Raw genomic sequence first — 19,337 nt, forward strand, 5'->3', positions numbered from 1 at the left:
ATAATGGACTCAGACAAATAAATAGATGAATAAACAGCCAAAGTATTTTTTAGCAATAAAAGCCATAAACCAAAACAAATAAAATAAAATAAAATAAAACCATAAAAGTGAACCAAAACATTAAAGTGGTAAGCAAACAGTGACTCATCTTCCTCATTTCAATGAAATGGAGTAAAAGCGGAGATACAGCCCTGATCAGAGTAAAGTTAGCCTTGATAAAAGTTTTCCGGTTAAGCCTTTCAAAGTAAAACGTGAAAATGATCACGTGTATTTACTGTACACATACAGTAGGTTTCTATGTGGAGCAAGCAAATATCAGAAAAAACACACGAAAACATGGCCAATTCTTTCACGTAACACAGTGAAGTCAGGGACTGTGAGCTGTGAGCACAGAAACTGAAACCCCATCTAACTGGCTTAAAGGGAGGTGGAAAGGACTGTTTCACAATGAGAACAAACCCGCTCATAAATAACATGATCAACTTTTGCGCTTGCTTGATCAAACTTCATCTTTTCAAGAAAACGGCAGCTACAGTCAAACGTTTGGTGACAACTGAAATATAAGTTTTTATAACAAATAGAAACATACAAATGCTCTTTATATATTTGGTTTAATTAAAGCTAAAGAAAAGAACAAAAACTTTGTGCTTTTATTTTGAAGGCAGACCTAACCATCTTCCGCTCTCCCCGTGTCTCGCTCTTTCTGCCTTCGTTTAAAGGCGCTTCAGAGACGGCGTGCAGGCTGGTAGGCACACTGGAGGAGCAGCGCTGAGGGGCGTCCTCGCAGCAGCAGCAGCAGGAGGACAACAACCTGTTCAGCAACTTCTCCCTAGTTTCACTGCGCTCCTCTGCACATCTAAATAACAAACTCCAGCTCCATTTTAAAAAGTTTGTTCTTTCCTCTGAGGGTGGCGGACATCATCATCATCATCATCATCGCCTCCTGAGCGAGAAGGTTTTTGTGCTGATCATGTCTGGATCGTACTGCAAAAGTTTGTACCCGTTCAGCGGGGAGCAGCACCAGCAGGGACTGAGCTTCGAGGCCGGGGACATTATTAAGGTGGTCCAGGCTCTGCCCGGAGGCTGGTGGGAGGGAGAGAAGGATGGAGCCAGGGGTTGGTTCCCCTCCAGTTATGTCCAGGTCCTGGAGGTAAGGCTGTAGAATTTCTTGTTTTGACTTTTTAGGACTGTACTGGATGCAAATTTGCTCAAGCACATTGATCTTAATGGGCTTTAATTTGGATGAAAACAAACACAAAAGTGTATTTTCTAATGCCTCTCTGACTCACACACACACACAGGAACAGCTTGGTTTGAACCACACACGCACACTTGAAGATAAAGACAGCATTGAGTGATGCTCTAGTAAATAGTTTTCCCGTGCCGTGCTTATCAGATTAATGCGAACCTTCCCAGCAGTCACCTCTCTGCCTGGCTGGCGCACTTCCTCATTCCACACGCATTCCAACGGAGCGCTCAGGTCTCCTCTCTGTGCGCCTGAATGCTCTTCATGGTCAAACCCCTCACCCAGCCTCACCCAGCCTCCCCCCTCTGCAACTTTAACGTCAGCGTGTGTGGCTCTGTGAGGAGTAGTTAGTTTTTTGACACCACCCAGTGTTGTGATAATTGGTTACAGTGAGGGTTTGGGGGTGGGCGGGCATGAAGCCCTGCATTTTTATCTTATCCAGATTGCATATGCAGAAACATGGTTAGTGACAACACTATGGTCTGAGGGGGGGGGGGGGGGGGGGGGGGGAGCATTCACAGGGGGAGGAAGACAAAAGCAGAGCTGATGGGTGGGGCAGCAGGGTGGTGCAGGTAGTTTCATCAAGCATCACAATGACCTCGGAGGTAAAATGAGCTTTAAAGGTGCAACAGCCCGGGGGGGGGGGGGCTTCTCATGATGTTCACATATTAGTGTTTTAATCCTGACCAAGTCAACCAGGCTACCTTACTGTTACACCTGCAGGGCTTAAATGTAGGGGCATGGCTGCTTTGACTGACAGCTAACGCTGATAGCAGTCTGCTGGCCATCAGCTCTGCGAGTCGGCATCACCACGTCCACTTCACGCTTTGCCTCCCGTAGGTGTGAAATGTACACGGCTGCTGAATTCGCAGTAACTTGCAGTACCACCAAGGTGCGATATTTCCAGCCGACTACTTTCTGCTACCTTTCTATTGATTTTCAGCCACTTAAATGATACAACATTATGAATATTGTTTAACAACAACAAAAGATGGCACAGTAGGTGTATGGAGGGCAAATTTACATCATTATCAGCCATCGAGCTTGTTGGCTGTAAATAAAATATCACACCCTGGTGGTACCGCAGATTACTGCAGTCAGCCTGCGTTTCCATTTCACGCGTAGGACACGCAAAGTGTGACATCCACTTGATTTCCTGGAGTGGATAGGTGACTCTATTACACGCTTTGCCATGACACCGGGTTGATCCCAGCAGTCATAGTTTTGAGAGGCAGGGTACACCTGTACAGGTCTCCAGCCTGTCACAGGGCTAACACAGAGAGACAGACAACCGTTCACACCTATGGGCAATTTAGAATCACCAATCAACCTAACACCAGTGGGTGCATGTCTTTGGACTGTGGGAGGAAACCAGAGTACCTGGAGAAAACCCACGCAGACATGAACATGCAAACTCCACACAGAAAGGCCTGGCTGAGGTGGGTTCGAACCTTCTTGCTGTGAGGCAGCAGTGCTAACCACCGTGCTACCTAACAATAATGATAATAATGTAAAATATTACAGCTTCTACAGCTGTAATATTACAGTCAAAAATGATTGATTTCAGCTTTAAGCTTTGACACTTTTAAGTGATCATTTGGAGCTCCCTCTGATCAAAATCAGAGCTCAGATTTCTGTAAGAACTTTGGATGCTGAATAAACTCCTAATGAGTCACTGAGGCGCGCGCGTGTATGTGTGTGTCATCAAGGGAAAATGTGGTCCTGGAAACACCTTCTGTAGCAAGAACGACCACAAGCGTGGTTTTGTGTACTCTGGCAGGTGTGTGTGTGTGTGTGTGTGTGTGTGTGTGTGTGTGTGTGTGTGTGTGGACTGATTTTGTCAGCATGATTGCATCACAAACTTTCCAAGATGCAGTTACAAAACTTTAGGTGTGTAGCAAAAGGGTGCATTTGTCCAAAGACCAAGTGTATTTCTTTTTATGTTGGGATGAGATTTTATCTCATTTATATTTTTTGTGACTGTGTGTTTGTGTCTCTTGTGTTTTTTGTGTCTTTGAACTCATAGTTATCAGTTTCTGGTTCTCATTGTGTCTCTTTGCTCTTTTTTATTACTATTTTATGATTCTTTTGTGTCTTTTTGCTCGCTCTGTGTCTTATTGAAGTTGTTGTTACTCTTTTTAGGATTATTTTGCATCTCTTTGTAATGATTTTTGTCTGACTTTGAACCTTTTGTCTCTCTTCGTGATAACACACCAGTCCTTTTAAGCATCGTGGAAACCAAACACTCCCAGGTTCATTTCCAGTGTAATCTCTATTTTACTGTCTTCTTATGAAAGCTGAAATCTGTTTCCGTCAGGGCTGAACTGAATTAATTATATGTTGCACATATTGGGCTAATAGATAAGAAGAAATTACTTTATAGAAACACAAGCTGACGTATACACTGCTTGTAAGTCGGCCAACAATCACCTTTGAAATGCAGTTAAAATCTCTGGTGCAGCCTTTATGGTAAGAATACTGAAGAGATGACAGAGTCTATCATTTTGTAGAAGTGGCCCGGCTCCTCAGCTGGCTGCACGGACACGTTTTCATAAATCTCTGATGCAATGCTGGGAAAGCGCTCGGCCCTCGGTTGCATTTGGAAACAACAGCTTGCTTATCTGATTTGAGGTGTGACAAAAACACAACACAAAATTTCTCCTCAGTTTCATGTGAGCACACACAACTCTGCGGTCTGCAGATCATCTTCGATATACCCGGTGTTGTGGGTACAACCGCCAGAAGTAACCACATTTCCTGTCTGTGCTCTGGAGTGGAGTCGTGTAAAGATAAGCTGTGAAGATGAGAGAAACGAGACAGTAAAGTGGGGAAAGTACTGCGGGGGTTCATCAGATAGCTCTGCTGGTTCAGTGTTGAACTGTTACGGTTTTTCCTGCTCTCTATCCACATGAGTCAGTGGAGGACAGTGGTTCTTTTAGAAACATAGACATGAAATATAGATTGTTTTAATTTTCTAAAATAAAGCAGTTAATGGTGGTGCCACAGTCCAAAAACATGCACAGGGTTGTGTTACTCGGTGATTCTAAAAATGAGTGTGAAAGGTCGTCTGCCTCTGTGTGTTACAGCAGATCGGTGACCTGTCCAGGGTGTACCCTGCCTCTCACCTTCTACCTGCTGGCATAGGCTTCAGCCCTTGTCTTTGAGATTAGTTTAAAGAAATCAGAAACTAGGTATACCTCTGTGAACATGTGCTCTGCTCTCAGGATTACAGGATTAATCTGGAATGAAGAGACTGACTTCATGTAGGCTAAATTACACACACTGAAACTGGAGGTTTCACACTCAGTGTGTCATCTGTGCTGTAGGTTGATCAGACATGTTGTGAAGGTTGTAGGATGGCACATTGAAATGACTAATGGTGAAACAAAAAAGCCACTTCTGTATTTTCCTCATTCAGTTAATTCATTCTAAGCTCTGTAAGAAAATCCCCTTTCAGGCTGCTGCTCAGGAACTCCGCTGCCTTGTTTTCATAAGTGACCATAAATGCAGGCCGATGTGCATTAATCACCTGGACCAGGACTTGTGTAGCTGGCACAGTGAACAGTGGCGCTGTGATCGGGCTCTGTTGTCATCGTTAGCATTGTTGCTTTGTTCTACAAACAGCTTCATTCTTCTGAGCACAATGAAACATTCACGTTCCCGTTCTGCTGTTTCTACCAGACCGACGCTTGTTGCTGCTTTAAAGATGGACCGTTATTCAGAAGAAACAATGTGTCCTCCTCCTTAAAGACCAAAAGTTGAACTCTTCTTAGTAAAACACATTTATGTTTGTGTTTTCAGATTTATCAATATCCAATAATTGTCTCTCATGGCCACACAACTTACATAATCTAATTTTAAAACTAATTACATCAGTTACTACAACGTGGATCTGTTTGTAGTGTGTAGTAGTACATGTCATTAGTTACTGTAACATTGTACTCCCCAAAGTTATTGCAACAATGTTGCGACACGACTGTAACAGAGTCCAAGAGACAAGCAGTCAGAAAATGGTACAGGTTATAAATAAGCTAACAGGCTTTGCTCTCCCAAAGTGTTGATAATAATTAGAGTCCAGCTGAGATTTGGTGGTTTTTCCTGGTTTTCTTGTTTTATTTTTTTCCCCACACACAAAACAAATCAGATTTCTCTAACATTTGTTAGGCATAGTTATTTATTGACTGACTGCTCACATTAGTTGTTGTTTGTGGCCTTCCAAACATGTTGCCAACATGGGCGTTCCAGAGTGGCAGGCAAACTATCGAACATGAACGCTGATGACATGGATGGAGGGGGTTTCTCCCATCTCTTCTTTACTTTTTGAATTTTCATTTATCGACTGTTATAAACACCGATACCAATAGATCAGCAAATAGTTGATGCTCTCTGATAATATCAGTACCGTTTTAATGAGTCTGAAAGTCAGTATTTGGTATGGTCACCTTTATCTTCAGCACAGCCGGAGCTCTTTTAAGTCGTGTCTTTAATCAGTGTTCAGGAACAGTTCTCCAGGCTTCCTGAAGGACAGTCAAAGCTCGTCTTTGGATGTTTCTGCCTTTTGTTCTGTTCTCTGTCAGGATGATCCCACACTGCTTCAGTAATGTAGCGGCCCGGGCTCTGGGGAGACCTTTTCATGACTGATAGTGTTCCATTGTGTGTTTTTCTTTTCATGTTTTTATTCCATTGGCATTGGGATAATTGTTGTGCTGAGACATGGAGCAGTTATCAGTCATCTGCTGTCCAGCGCAGTGGATCAACATGTAACAGTTACTTCCTGCATTCATATTTCCAGACAAGACTCCGAACCCCACCAGACTATGATAGAGCCTCCACTGTGTTTCACAGATGGCTGGAGACCCTCACTGCTGTGACACTCTCCTGACCTCCATATACATGTCGATGGCCATTTGAACCAAAAATTCAAAGTTTAGCAATTATTGTGCAGATCGCCTCATGATCATGTTTTATTTATAAAGTGTTGATGACCTCTCATATTTGTCTTGCAAAATTAACTTTTAAGAGATTGTGACTGATAAGGATGTTAAAAAAAAAAAACTCAAAACAGTGGTATGACTCATCATCACATCCTTATTTGTCTGATTATTGAATAGCTACTAAAAAAGAACTGAAAAGAGTTACAAAAATAATTAACTTATTTCTATTCGTGTGTGTGTGTGTGTGTGTGTGTGTGTGTGTGTGTGTGTGTGTGGCGGCTCAGTGACATGACCCTGTACAGTTTAGATGTGGGAGGAGCTTTCGTCAGTAAATTCATGCACTTAATTATTCAGTCAGCCTGCTAACGTGAAAGTCATTTCTCAGGCAGCGGGGTTTTGGAGCTGTCATCACTGTTTCCAGGTAAAAGTCCTGTGACGCTCTTTATAACTGGCCCTGGGTCTGTTTTCTTGTTTGTCTGTCATTCCATAAAGCAGGGGTGCTCAAACTTGTGGCGCTTCCAGCCTTGCCCCCTTCTGGTCCGCAAACGCCCTCCAATTAAGAGGGTTAAGCGAAATGTCAAAAAAGTAACTTAAAGGATCCAAATTGTATGTTATTTTACACATCAATTTGCAGACCAGAATGGGCCGGGGCCGAAAGCGGCCCGCGGGCTGCAAGTTTGGGCACCCCTACCATAGAGTAATGTTGGATATCAACTATGAAATGATGTCAGTGGGTGAAGCAGCAAAACGAGAGAATGGCAGAAATGCTCCCTGACTGCCATCTGGTTGCTGCAGTTCTCGAGGTTAACAGGAGCAGGTTTCTGCCTCACGCTGCAATCAGATCCTGACTGAATCCAAAATGTGCATAAAGATTTCAGTTGATAAGGGTTTTATCTTTTCTGGAGAGAGGTGTTTAGGTTTATTATATGGAAGCCTAAAAGTTCGAAATAATAACAATATTTAAAAAGAAAAAAGTAACTTGAAATTCGTCCACCATGAATACAAAGTACCAGTCAGTGACATCACTTCCAAGCTGACTGCATTCTAGTAGTAGTAGTAGTAGTAGTAGTAGTAGTAGTAGTAGTAGTAGTAGTAAAAATAAGAAAAAATGGGTGTTTGTTTTGCTCCCTAACAATTCATCCATCAATCCGATGCAGTGTCTTTTTGTTGCACTTAATACCTCTACAGTATCTACAGTACTAAGAAACAAGCATCTTCACATTTTTGGTGTAAAAAGGTAACGTAAACATTTCAGGTGTCGTCCTGAAGTAGCATTCTTTTGTTTTTTCTAACTTCTTCTTTTATAATGGCACTGAGATTTGCTGTTTTACTTTTTAAACTTGTTTTTTTTTATCTTTTCATTTAAAAAAAAAACATTTATATTTTCTTTTTGTTAAAGTATTTCCTTTTTTTTTTTTGTTAAATTAGAAGCTGTTTATAGTACACTGGAACAATGGTCTTCAGCTTCTTGCTCCTTTCAGGGTTGTCACAGAGGAACATCTGCCTCCATCTCACCCCATCCCCATCCTCTTCTGTCACACCAGCCCTCTACATATTCTTCTTCACTACATCCATGAATGTTGATTGTGGTCTTCCTCTTTTCCCCCTGCCTGACAGATTCATATTCAACAGCCTTTGTCCTCCCTCCTCTGCACATGTGCAGACCAGCTCAGTCTTGCCTCTGTAACTAAGCTGCTCTTCTCTGTGCTCATTTCTGATCTTGTCCATTCTGGTCACTCCCAGTGAAAATCTTAACTCCCTCACTGACTTTGAGTCCTCTTCTCTCCAGAGCACACCTCCACCTCTTCAGGCTCTCTTCTACCTGCTCTCTACTCTCACTGAAAACAAACCTCACATGCAAACAACATAGTCCACAGAGACTCCTGCCTGACCTCATCTGTCAACCTGTCCATCCCCACTGCGAACAAAAGGGGCTCAGAGCCGGTCCCTGATGTAATCCCAACCCCCCACCTTGAACCTATGTGTCACTCCTACTGCATGTCTCACCACTGTCTCACTGAGGGCAGCGAGACAGTGGTGAGACACGTCCTGAACCCCCCTCACATGCTTCTCTGCCACTCCTGACTTCCTCACACAGTCCCACAGTTCCTCTCTTGGCTCCCTGTCGTTTGCTATCTGTAGATCTCCAGAGACACAGTGCAGCTCCTTCTGACCTTCTCCATCAGCACTCTCAAAGCACACATTGCATCTGCATGGGCATGAAGTCTTACTGCTGCTTACTGATTATCACCTCTGTCCTTAACCCAGCTTTGTAGTTACTACAGCTCTGTACATCACTCTTCTTCTTGAAAATTGGTACCAGTACACTTTTATTCATTCCTCAGGCACCTTTTTACTCTCCAGGATTTTTTAAAATAAATTCCTGGAGAGTGAGATTGTGAAACTCCACTGCCTTCTCTCCTGGACATCTCCCTATCTCCACAGGGATGTCATGTGGACCAGGTGCCTTTCCACTCTTCGTCCTCTTCATAGCTGCCCTCACTTCCTCCCTACTAATCCTCTGCACCTCATGATTCACAAACTTTCCTCCATCTGTCCTCCACCCTCTTTATTCTTGAGCTCCTCAGAATGTTCTTTCCATCTTCTCAACACTCTCCTCATTTGTTAGTACATTTCCATCTCTGTCCTTAATCACTAACCTGCTACACATCCTTTCCAGCTTGATCTCTCTGCCTAGCCAGTTGATACAAGTCCTTTTCTCCTTCCTTAGTCACACACAACTCACTATGTGCCTTTTCTTTGCTTTTGCCATCTCTCTTTGTTGTACAGCTAACCTTCCAGTACTCCCGTCTACTTTCTTCATCTCCCCGACTATCCCACATTTTCTTTGCTAACCTCTTCCTTTGATTACCTGTACTTCCTCATTCCACCATTAAGTGTTCTGGTCCACGTTGTCAGTCTTGACAGAGAGGCTACGATGTAACCTGATGTAACCTCCCGAGAAACGTAACTGCACGTCGGGCCGATGCAGCTCAGAAGGATTGTGATTACCGTGTAGGGTTCAGAGGGGATTTCCTGTTACATACGTAGGCTCTGCAAAGACCCGACGCAGAAGCATAATTATTTTCTGGTCTTCTAGTTTTCTATGAATTTTTTTTTTTAAGTGTTGGTTTGGCAAAGAAAGTGACTGGAATTTTGTACCATGCTAAACTGTGATGGGCGTTTTTGCCAGTTGTTACACCAGTAGAATTCATACATTCAAATAACCTGGCAGGTTAACTGATGATGAAATCATTTATAGTTGCAGCCCTGGCTTCCATATAAACAGATAGAAACCAGGCTGTGCTGAGGGGCCTCTTGTAAAACGAGTTTAATTCATTGATTTGTTGACACTCAGTGGGTCATAGCGCTTAACAACTGGGCAGAGGGCACTCATACTCTTGTTACTGAGACTGTATATGACATTTCCATAACAAATCAGGACTCCTGGAGAAGTGTTACACTATCAGCATGGGCATTTAACATGTAACTGAAGCCTTGCAGCTGGGGGCTGCATGAGGCCATCTGGAGGGAGACTCCCCACCCCCTCAGCTCCTTCATATAGATAAAATATGCTTAGTGTAGGTTTCCGTGTAGCTTACAGTTAAGTGTGAGTTTTCTTCCACTTGAAGAGTTAAATGGAAAATGATGTAATGCTAATTTATGTATTGTTTCTCCTCCATCTGAAATACTGTGTCATTAAGTCTCCTTGTAACCAGGGGAACTACTGTAAGCAATGTGCAACAAGCTGAAAATGATGACGAACCACTTTGCCTCCCTAATGCTTCTCCCGGTAGAGAGTCAGCTGTGTTTATTGTGAAACTGGAGAGCTGAGAGCAATTTGGGGGGGCTTCTAGTAGAGGCTTTTGGACGGTGATTTAGCCTGGCATAATCCCTGTAGTGGAATGCCGGGGGTCAGACCACTGCTGTCAAGTCTCCAGCACACAGCCAGGTGTTTCCCCTGCGTGCTGGAAAAGTAACACCACCCCTCCTGTGCTAATGTCATTCTGAAATACAGTCATTTGTTGTCATGGAACATATTTTGTGAAATATCAACTGGATGACTGTGAAGCACTCACTGTGGCACCTCTAAAAAGCACCCCATCAATCACAGTCTGTTGTTTGTTTTGACACTGAAGATTAGTTGTGTGGTTTTTATGCATCTACTGAAATAATAACTCAGTGCGCTGGAACAGGCAAAGCGAGGTAGAATGCCATTAAACAGACTGGCTTTGTCTCCCCAGAATTACATCGGAGTATCTGTGGGAATTATTTCCAGCCTTCATTTCTTTGGTTCTAGTGTCCTCAAGTGCAGCTATTTTAAGTTCTAGCTTGAAAAACATTAGCTCAGTTAAAGTATAATTATAGTTACTTCTAACTTGAACCTCATTTTTCCACTTTTCACTTAACATACCAAAGAAATTCAGCTGAAATCAGTGGACATATTACTCCGAAGAGCTGTGTAAATCTGTGTGCTGGGAAAACTCTAAATGAATAAATTGTTGTTTAAATTTGACGCTCTCGCCCATGTGTATTCAGCTTTGTTGGGCTGAGTTGAGCTGAGGATAGTTCTCTGAGTATTTACCAGCACACAGGATCTGAGCCATGCCTGCTAATTAGGGAGAGCGCCCACATGGAAGCTTGGCTTGGGTGGTGTTGGCGAGTTTATATATCAAGTGTTTTTGATGGTGGGATTATAGATATGTTCTTACAAATTATATGTTCATATATATATATATATATATATATATATATATATATATATATATATATATATATATATATATATATATATATATATATATATATATATATATATATATATATATATATATATATATATTTATTTTTTCCATGTTGTGGTATTACCAGTTTAAGCAAGCTGGACAAAGCAACCAAGCACCTGACCATTTTCTGAAGAGTGTCAGGCGTCAGGCTAGGGTAGTGCTCAAAACCAAGTAAGCCTACAACAAACATCTATAGGCAAAAATACAAATACCTGTTGTTAATGGGTGTAAAATTAATTAATTTTCAGATATTTAGCCATGTACGTTTACGTAAACTACAACTTGCTATTTGCTGTGTGGTGAGATTCTATTGGTAGCAACAACTGCTAAAAAAAAGAACCCAATTATAATTCCTTTCTGACCATGACATCGCAATCGCTGCAAGAAGCAGGGGTGCTTGTCAGCTTGTTAGTTTCCAGAAGGTGTTGGAAGGAGCTGTTTTGGACGATGTTCAACAATGTAATAATGAGCACAGTATTTAAAGCATACATGTACCACTCAGGTCAGTGCGGACACCATGCAAAGGAAATGCATTTTCTCTTATTTAAAGCCACCATCTCATTATTTTTGTCTGTATCCAAAGTTCATGGTTATAGTTAAGAGTTGGAAAATGTGTTGATGGTCGGCTCTCTTTTCCATACCAACTGTCCAGTGGATTGTTGAGTTTTGACAGTTTTTAATCCACCAACTTTGTAGGAATTATGGAGTAATGACTTTAAGATGGAGGTCTTCACAGGTCCATCCATCCATCCATCTTCCGCTGTTCAGGGTTGCCTTGAAAAACCCAAACCCAATGGCTTAGGATCCATTGGATTTATGGATCCTAAGCCCCAATAGACCTGAGCATAAAAGACCTGATCCAAAACTCTGCTGACCCAGAGACCCAAACCTTCTGGTATTTTGCATATTAAACACATTGAAACAAAGACCAGAGACCTGCAGCAGCAGGCTCTAAACAACCCAATTAAACTGACTAGGATTTAGACAGGGTTAGGGTAAGGTTCTATGGATTAGGTCCGGATGGGGCAGTTTGAGGAAAAATCCAGTTCAGGTGGGAAACACCAGATCAGGAGTGAGACTGCATGTGTTTAAAATATTTTGGAGGATGACATGATGAAGCTGAACTGATTCATATGGATGCAACAAAGATGGCTGACGTTACCAAAGTGAAACTCTCAGTCTTTAGTGTCGTCCCGCAACTATCAGCTATCAGCTGTTCACAGCAAAAAAAAAAAAAAAAAAAAAGCATTAGTTCCTGTGGAGAGCTCAGTGAGTTTAGTAGTCAACAGTGGATTGACATCCCACCATATCTGATCTGGAAATAAGCACGACTGTGCAGATAAGATCTGCACACTGGGGAGCACGCTCCTTCACATGCAGTGCACAGTACAGCAGGACGTTATTTGTATGGCTTTAAGAGTCACAGGGCATGTGAAATTCACATAAACTTGGAGGGGGCAGGATATAACAGAACAGGCTTTGTTTGCTGTAGTGAAGCACAATCATACGCACACATGCATGTGCTCAATGATGAGGCATTGAACAGACAATGACGGTTTGTGGGAGCATATGCACAATATCTCTATGTGACTGAGTGCATGTTTAAACAAGCATGTGAATCCCTCCTCCTCCTCCTCGAGTGTCTGAAGTGTCTCTACATCTGGGAATGTGGCTTTGCTTCAGGCTCCCACATCTGCCCGAACCAAAACAATGTCTCCCAAATAAAGATATGGTCCACAGACCCTGTCACTCTATTTCCCTCTCCCTCTGACTGCACCTCCCCTCCTCCATTCACTCTAGCTGTATCTTGGCACTTTTTTCTCCGTAGGTCTAGTAGGTGGTGGCCCAACATGCATGTGAGAAATTTTTTCCTCCACAGAGTGATCCTGAGGTCAGTGTTGCAGTCTCCTCTGAGGCCTATTCATAATACAGGCATTAAGATAGAACAACAGTGGTATGTGAGTCTAAACTGATAAAAAACTTCAGCTGGTCTCCATTATGAAGAAAAAAAGTTTAGTTTTTAGTGGTTTCAGTGTTGGTTTATTTCATGTGTTATTTGTCAGGGGAAATTGATCATATTTGTGACTGTCTCACATTTTATAGTGAGACCTGGCTCGATCATCATCAGATCATTGGGTCCTGGGTGAGAGTGTTGATGGGGCATCTGCTTCCCGTTTCACACAGACATTAGCGTCAGCATTTTGTGTGTGAACCCAGGATGTGCAGACATGACAGTGTTGCCCTAGAAAGGGAATGTGGAGGTATTTATGAGTGCATAATAGGAAACAGACGCTTCCACTTGCTGTTACACCTTTGTTCCCATGCTTCTGTGATATGTGGCAGTAGGGGCATCGCAGCATGCAGCGCCACTGCAGGCCTCACTGCGATTTCTGCAGAAACTCCAGACTAGAGATGGCCCCACTCTCAGTCTACATCTCAGCATGAAGCAGGCTTTGTGTATATGGCTTGTGCTCACTGGTGGCTGTTTACAGCTCTGCTCCAGTATGAGTGCAGATGGAATTTGTTTGGTTTCTCTTCAAGACGTGCCTGACTGTATACAGTATGAAATTTCTGAACTCTGGTGCAAACTACAGGCTATTTTGGTTTCGAAGGTCTAATTAGAGAGAAGATCAGCACTTCTTGTAATTATCTTTAGTTATTATCTTTGGTATTAACTAAAACAGACATGGAACAACCAAACCAACAGATTACAAGCACAGAAAGAATTAATATTTAACTCTCTGTGGTTATCATAGCTGGTAACACTAACCTCGACCCTATAGAACTAACTTAGTTAAAATGCTTATTTTCTTTGTATTCTAATTGGCAAAATTTGGAAGAACAATTTAATAAAAGCAAAAATTATCTGTTTTGATTGCCTAGGGTTAGCGTTATTGATGAGGTTGAGATTGGGGACGTCACTAATGATGACTTAATTGCTTAAATGTTTAAATTAAGGTACAGCATTTATTTGTTTGTAAGTATTTGCCTTCGTGGGGCCTGCAGAGACGATTTTCAGCCGACACAAACATGCTTTCATGCAGTCCAGCAAAACCCAACAGCACTTAGCTCGATGTGGATGATGCTGTGTGGAGGTTGAATGCTGATTGGTTGAAAAGTAGGCTGGAGCAGGGAAGGGGGTGACACAGTGCTGTTCACTACAAATGGGAGAAATGTGAAAAACTTCAGTTTGTGGCTGCAGTGGACGTCTTTCATTGTTTTGAAACTCTTGGTTTCATTTCAGCTCTTTGTGGTTTGTAACTTTGTTCTTCTCTGCAGCTGGAAAGGACCAACAACAGCACAAGGAAGAGTCTCGCACAGACCGGCTGTTTGTGACAGTAAATGGCTACAACAATGGTCTATAACACTGTGGTAAGACCACCACAGAAGCCTATAGGAGCCCTTAGATCTCAGAAGGTTAACACCTTATTCTAATCATACTTAAAGATGGTTTTAAAATGTTTTATCTTAAAGGGCACCTATTCTGCTAATTTTCAGCTCCTTACTGTTATTCTTGCTCTTTACTAGAGAACTAGCTTGATTCACAGGTCTTGGTGAAGCCCCTCAGTTCACTCATCGCTGTTTTAGCTCTCTTCCCTCACCCTTTAAGCAGCTTTCTTCTGATTGGCTACCTGTCACAGACAGAAGGGTTGAACAGCAGATGGGTGGGACTTAAGTTTTCATAGTATATGTGCCTGAATTAACCATATTGAGGATATTAACTCTCACTGACATCATAAAGTGCCAAGAGCGGAAAGGGAGGGCTTAGTTCTTTATATTGCAGTTTTTTGAGTACTTGACTATGTGAGGCAGTGGCTCTCAAACCTTTTCTGTCATGCCCCGCTTCACCGGATGTAATCCTTTCACGCCCCAAGCGAAGCGAGGTCACTAGCCTCTGTGCTAACGTACCTGCTAACATTTTCTTTTTCCGCCGTGAGAATTAATCCGATGTTCACCTGTCGTGACCCTGCGCCCCACCAGTGGTGCACGCCCCACAGTTTGAGAAACTCTTTGTTAGGCCATTGTAGTCTTGAGACAAAAATGCAGAACAGACTATACACTGCACGTGTTCCGTGACTTGCTTGATGTAGATATTTGATTAACGTGAAAATACCAGGGACGACCAATGTGACAGCACCAGCAGCATTCCTGCTGCAGCACTGATGCAGAGACGAGCTACAGAACAGGAAACAGTACAGCTGACCTGCTGCTGACTGTACCTGCTGCTGTAAAACCACATGCAATACCTGCCGACATCACAGTACCTGCAAACAAAAAACAAATATGGTGATTTGTATTGTATCCTGTCCTCATCTGTGTCATATTAATCTACCACACGCATTCCTAATCAGCCAGTCTCCTCAGTGCCTCCGCAGTTTGTAAGTAGTGTCACTCGTGTTGAGTCACTCTTACATTTGCTAAAGGGTTGGAGAGAAATACAACAGCAAGCTTCGGAAAACCGGAACTCTAATCTGGATCTTCTGCGATTTAAGCTGATATCAGATGATGTTCAGTTTCAGTTTCATCCACTTTCCTTCATCTTCCACTCGTCTGTTGTCTTCTTTCTTGTTCTTTAATTTACAACTAAAAGCGCAGAATTTTCACAAAAGTCCTTTTATTTTTTTTATTGCTGAGACAGTGCTGAATCCCACTCATTCATGGAAGTGCTGGTATTGTGTCCATACTGTGTCCATATGTTAGTGGAGTAAAAGTATGTAGGAAGAGGGTGTAGGGGATTGGAATTCAGCCTATATATAGCACCAGTTGTCCACTGCCTGCCTGCTGGATCATCTTTGAAATTACAGTCATCCAGCTTCCTCTAGTTTTCTCTCATTTTCCCTCATGTGTTCCCCGTTGATCTCATTGTGTGTGATCTTTTGAACTATTTCATGGAATTTGCTTTTTGCCTGCTTCTCACCTGGTGGGCCTACCTGTGTATGAGCACTGCTTGTTTAGGAATTAAGATGTGGACATTTTTCCTGGTTTCCTGTGTCCTGTGTTTGGGTCCTGGGGATTGTTGCACTCTCAAAATTAATGTTATAAAAGGCTGAAAAAATGCAGGTGCTAAAAGCACAATTACCTCTTTTTAAAATAAGATAAAGAGAGAGGAAAATATTTGAGTAAAGATCTACTTACTGTCCTTCAGGCTGGAACCTCTGTGGCAGACAGCACTCTTGTAGCATAATTCCCCGCTGTGTCACGATTTTCTTTATTGGTGCGTTTCTGTTCTCTTCTGGGGCTCTGGAGCTCCAGCAGAGTCTGTACATTTTAGGATAAGTTTGGATGATTGTGCAGAAAAACTGCAGTTTATGTTCAGTGACATTTTTTGCAGTGTATTATCAGCTGAAATCCCTGGATTGTCTTTGCACAGGGCTGTTTCCAGTACTAAAACATTTGAGGTTGGCTGAATGAAAGAAATAAGTTTTTTAAAAAAAGGATAAATGTTCGATACAGATTCTGTGATCTTACATGAGCTCTCAGAGGTGCTGTGGAGCCATCGACCACATTCTTACTTTCTGCTTCACTACATAAAGTTTAAGGTCAAGATTAAAGACAGGAAGAGCGAGGCTTTCTGTATCTGATGGCCTGACCCCCACAGAGAGCTGGGCTGGGGGTTACTTGAAGAGAAAATATGTGGCAAGTTCTCTTTAACATATCTGCCAAGGAGCTTGAAAAATGTACAGGGCGGTGTTTCTGCAGAGCTAATATTGAGTTGGTTTAGAAGTTTTCTCCTTAACAAACTATTTATTACATTATTGTTGAAAGCATCTTATTATTAGTGTAAAACCTTTGCATGAAGGTTCCTATAGTGACTCTGGGAATACTGTGTAAAACTGTGTAAAGGCCTTTTTTATACGTAACCCCTGGTTGTGTAGTGCAGGATCATCAATTACAGCTTACATATGAAATATGAACACTGAAGATTCTCTGATTCTGCATCCCTCTGGCTGTAAACCGAACAGCTGCTCTGACAGCCCCTCCTCTTGGACATCCATATGCTTTCATAGGGTCACTAGAGGTCAGCTTCCAATCACGGCAGCGATGTAAGAGTAAAAAAATCCTCTTTTTTTCACACATCCTGTCACGAATCAGGAGGGACTGAGTCACTCAGGCATGTTTGAGGGCAGCTAAGCAGTAGTCCTGTCCACTAATCTGCTGAAACTCTGGATCACTAAAGCTGCACGTCGGTCCTCCTCCACACAGCCAGTGTGTGGGTGACCAGCATTTCTCAAACCATGTGATCTCAGTGAGTGACAGTTGCATGTGATGACTCACCTTTGGCGGACAGTCGATGTCTGTGTTGTGAGGATGCTAACCCGCTGAAAGCTTGCAGATGGATTTGTCACTCAGACTGTTGCTCAATGGTGGAAACTGCTCATCATCCAAACAGAAATAATTGTTTCCTGACGTCAGCAGAAGACACGAGGTTGTTCTGTACATTCAAGTTGCTCGAGTGAGCAAATCTCAGGGATTTCTTTAATAGCGTCTTGATGAATTGCTGCTTTTCTCACTGGTTGAAGTGTACCTCACTTTCCCTGGAAGTTCTATCACGACCAGAGTTTGAACTTCCTTTAAATGTTTTTAATATTCCCTGTGGTGCTCAGCTGAGACTGTTAAAGGGCGAAGGGCTAACTACCAAGTTTACTAGGCTGTTTTTCTCTCACTGACCTCAGTGTGAGACAGCTATTTATTTAAAGGCATTTTCCGAGGGAATTTAACAAATTATTCTCGGTTTTCCAGGCAGGAAGCCAGTGTCACTGAAATGGAGAGACCATGAGGTATTTTGTTTTCCATAATAAGAGATGCTGCCTGTGTTTGGGGATTTGTGGGAAATGTCTGTAATGGGGGGGAAGAAAATGCAGGGATCTGTTTATGATAGCAGTACAATCAGGGAAGTATCCCATGGCTTCCTTTGGAACATCATTCCTGTTAAATTTCCTCTTCTGAAGCCACGTTAAAGGATTTAAAAAGTCCAAATATCAAATAAAGGCTGTTACAGATGTTACAGTTAATTATAAAACAGCTGTGTTACATTTTAGAATGATGAAGCTAATTTCACCATTTCACACTGCACGAAAAGAGGGATTTTCGACCCCGTATACTGACGCGGGCGCCGCTAGTACACGGCAGCTTTCGACAGCTTACGGGGCAGTGCATTTGCGTTCGCCCGAGTCGGAAGTTGATCAACTTTTATTTTATTCAAATTACTTTTTTTTCAGGCCATGTAAGAACAGCACAGGCTATCGAATAAGCAAAACGTCTCTATTTTCCATTTTATTGGTTTGTAAGCTAGCTGTTTGTGGCATGCTAGCATTCGGTTACACATCCAACAGGCAGAGCGTGCTTTGGAAGACGTATTTGTGTGAAGTCGTGCTCTCTCTGCCTTGGTTTATATCAACACCTGCTGGTTATATTCTGTTGTGTTTGTGAACTAGTCATTAACGTTATTAGTTGTTAGCTAGTTGCTAACTTTGTCTTTGCCATTTGGTGCTGGACAGATGGAGTGAAGTGGGTGCTTTGGTTTATTTCTCTGAAAATAAACCCAAAACTCTGTCAGTAAAGCCACTAAACAATGCTACAGAACTGGCTAATAGTCTTTTAACTAGGAAAAATAAATATTTTAGCAACTGCATTAGTGAAAAACCTCAAACTCCTCAGAACATAGAGCAGCTTCAGTTGGGATTCAGCTGCAAATAATGCAGTTTGTCAGCAATAACTTGAACATTAAATTTAAAAATGCATCATCACTCTGTCTCTTGTTTTAAAGTCTGTCCCACGCTGTTGTAGCTAAAAGCTGTCAGACCAGATCAGATTGTGTACGATATGTAAGCATGGTCATTTTCAGTCTTTGCATCCAATCGCTGCCAGTTGTATCACTTGTGTGTTTGTCAAGATAAATAAATGGCTTTATCAGAAGTTGGCTTTATTTTATAAACTTGATTGATCCACTTCCTGCTGTAGGTTTTACAGACAGGTGCACAGTATGCAGGTATAATTGCCGGCGAGTGACCGTGCTGTTTTGATACAAGAACATGTAATCTATGTTATCTAGGACTGGGATCCTTAGAGATCCTGGACTTTTGGTTTTTCAGCATCGGTTCTTTAGCTTTACATATCCAAAGGGCTTTCCCAGATCCATATCTCTCTGAGTTCATGGAGACGTCCCCAAAAACAGGTAATGGTTATTCCTCAACTCAAAGTGATGATCTTGGAAGACCATGTGTGTGTGTTGGTTGTTTTAAACAGCATCCTTCAGAAACTCATCGTGGTGTACGCTGTACTGTGTGTCTGGAGAATATGCTTGTGTATGTTTTCTACTATGGAGCTCAGATCAGGTACGCTCCCTCTGGACGGCCAGTCTTAAGGTTA

General features: G+C 42.3%; 1 protein-coding gene across 1 annotated transcript in view; it reads left to right on the forward strand.

Moving 5' to 3' along the window:
- Positions 1-755: 755 nt before the first annotated feature.
- The window catches only part of gas7b (growth arrest-specific 7b), a 74,639-nt gene continuing 56,057 nt past the window's right edge, over positions 756-19,337 (forward strand). Inside the window, exon 1 of the mRNA XM_030754308.1 lies at positions 756-1,150. Coding sequence (XP_030610168.1) covers positions 971-1,150 — 180 coding nt within the window. The 5' untranslated portion in view covers positions 756-970. The remainder of the gene's footprint in view (positions 1,151-19,337) is intronic.

Source organism: Archocentrus centrarchus, chromosome 19, assembly GCF_007364275.1.
Source record: "Archocentrus centrarchus isolate MPI-CPG fArcCen1 chromosome 19, fArcCen1, whole genome shotgun sequence".
Lineage (NCBI taxonomy): Eukaryota > Metazoa > Chordata > Actinopteri > Cichliformes > Cichlidae > Archocentrus > Archocentrus centrarchus.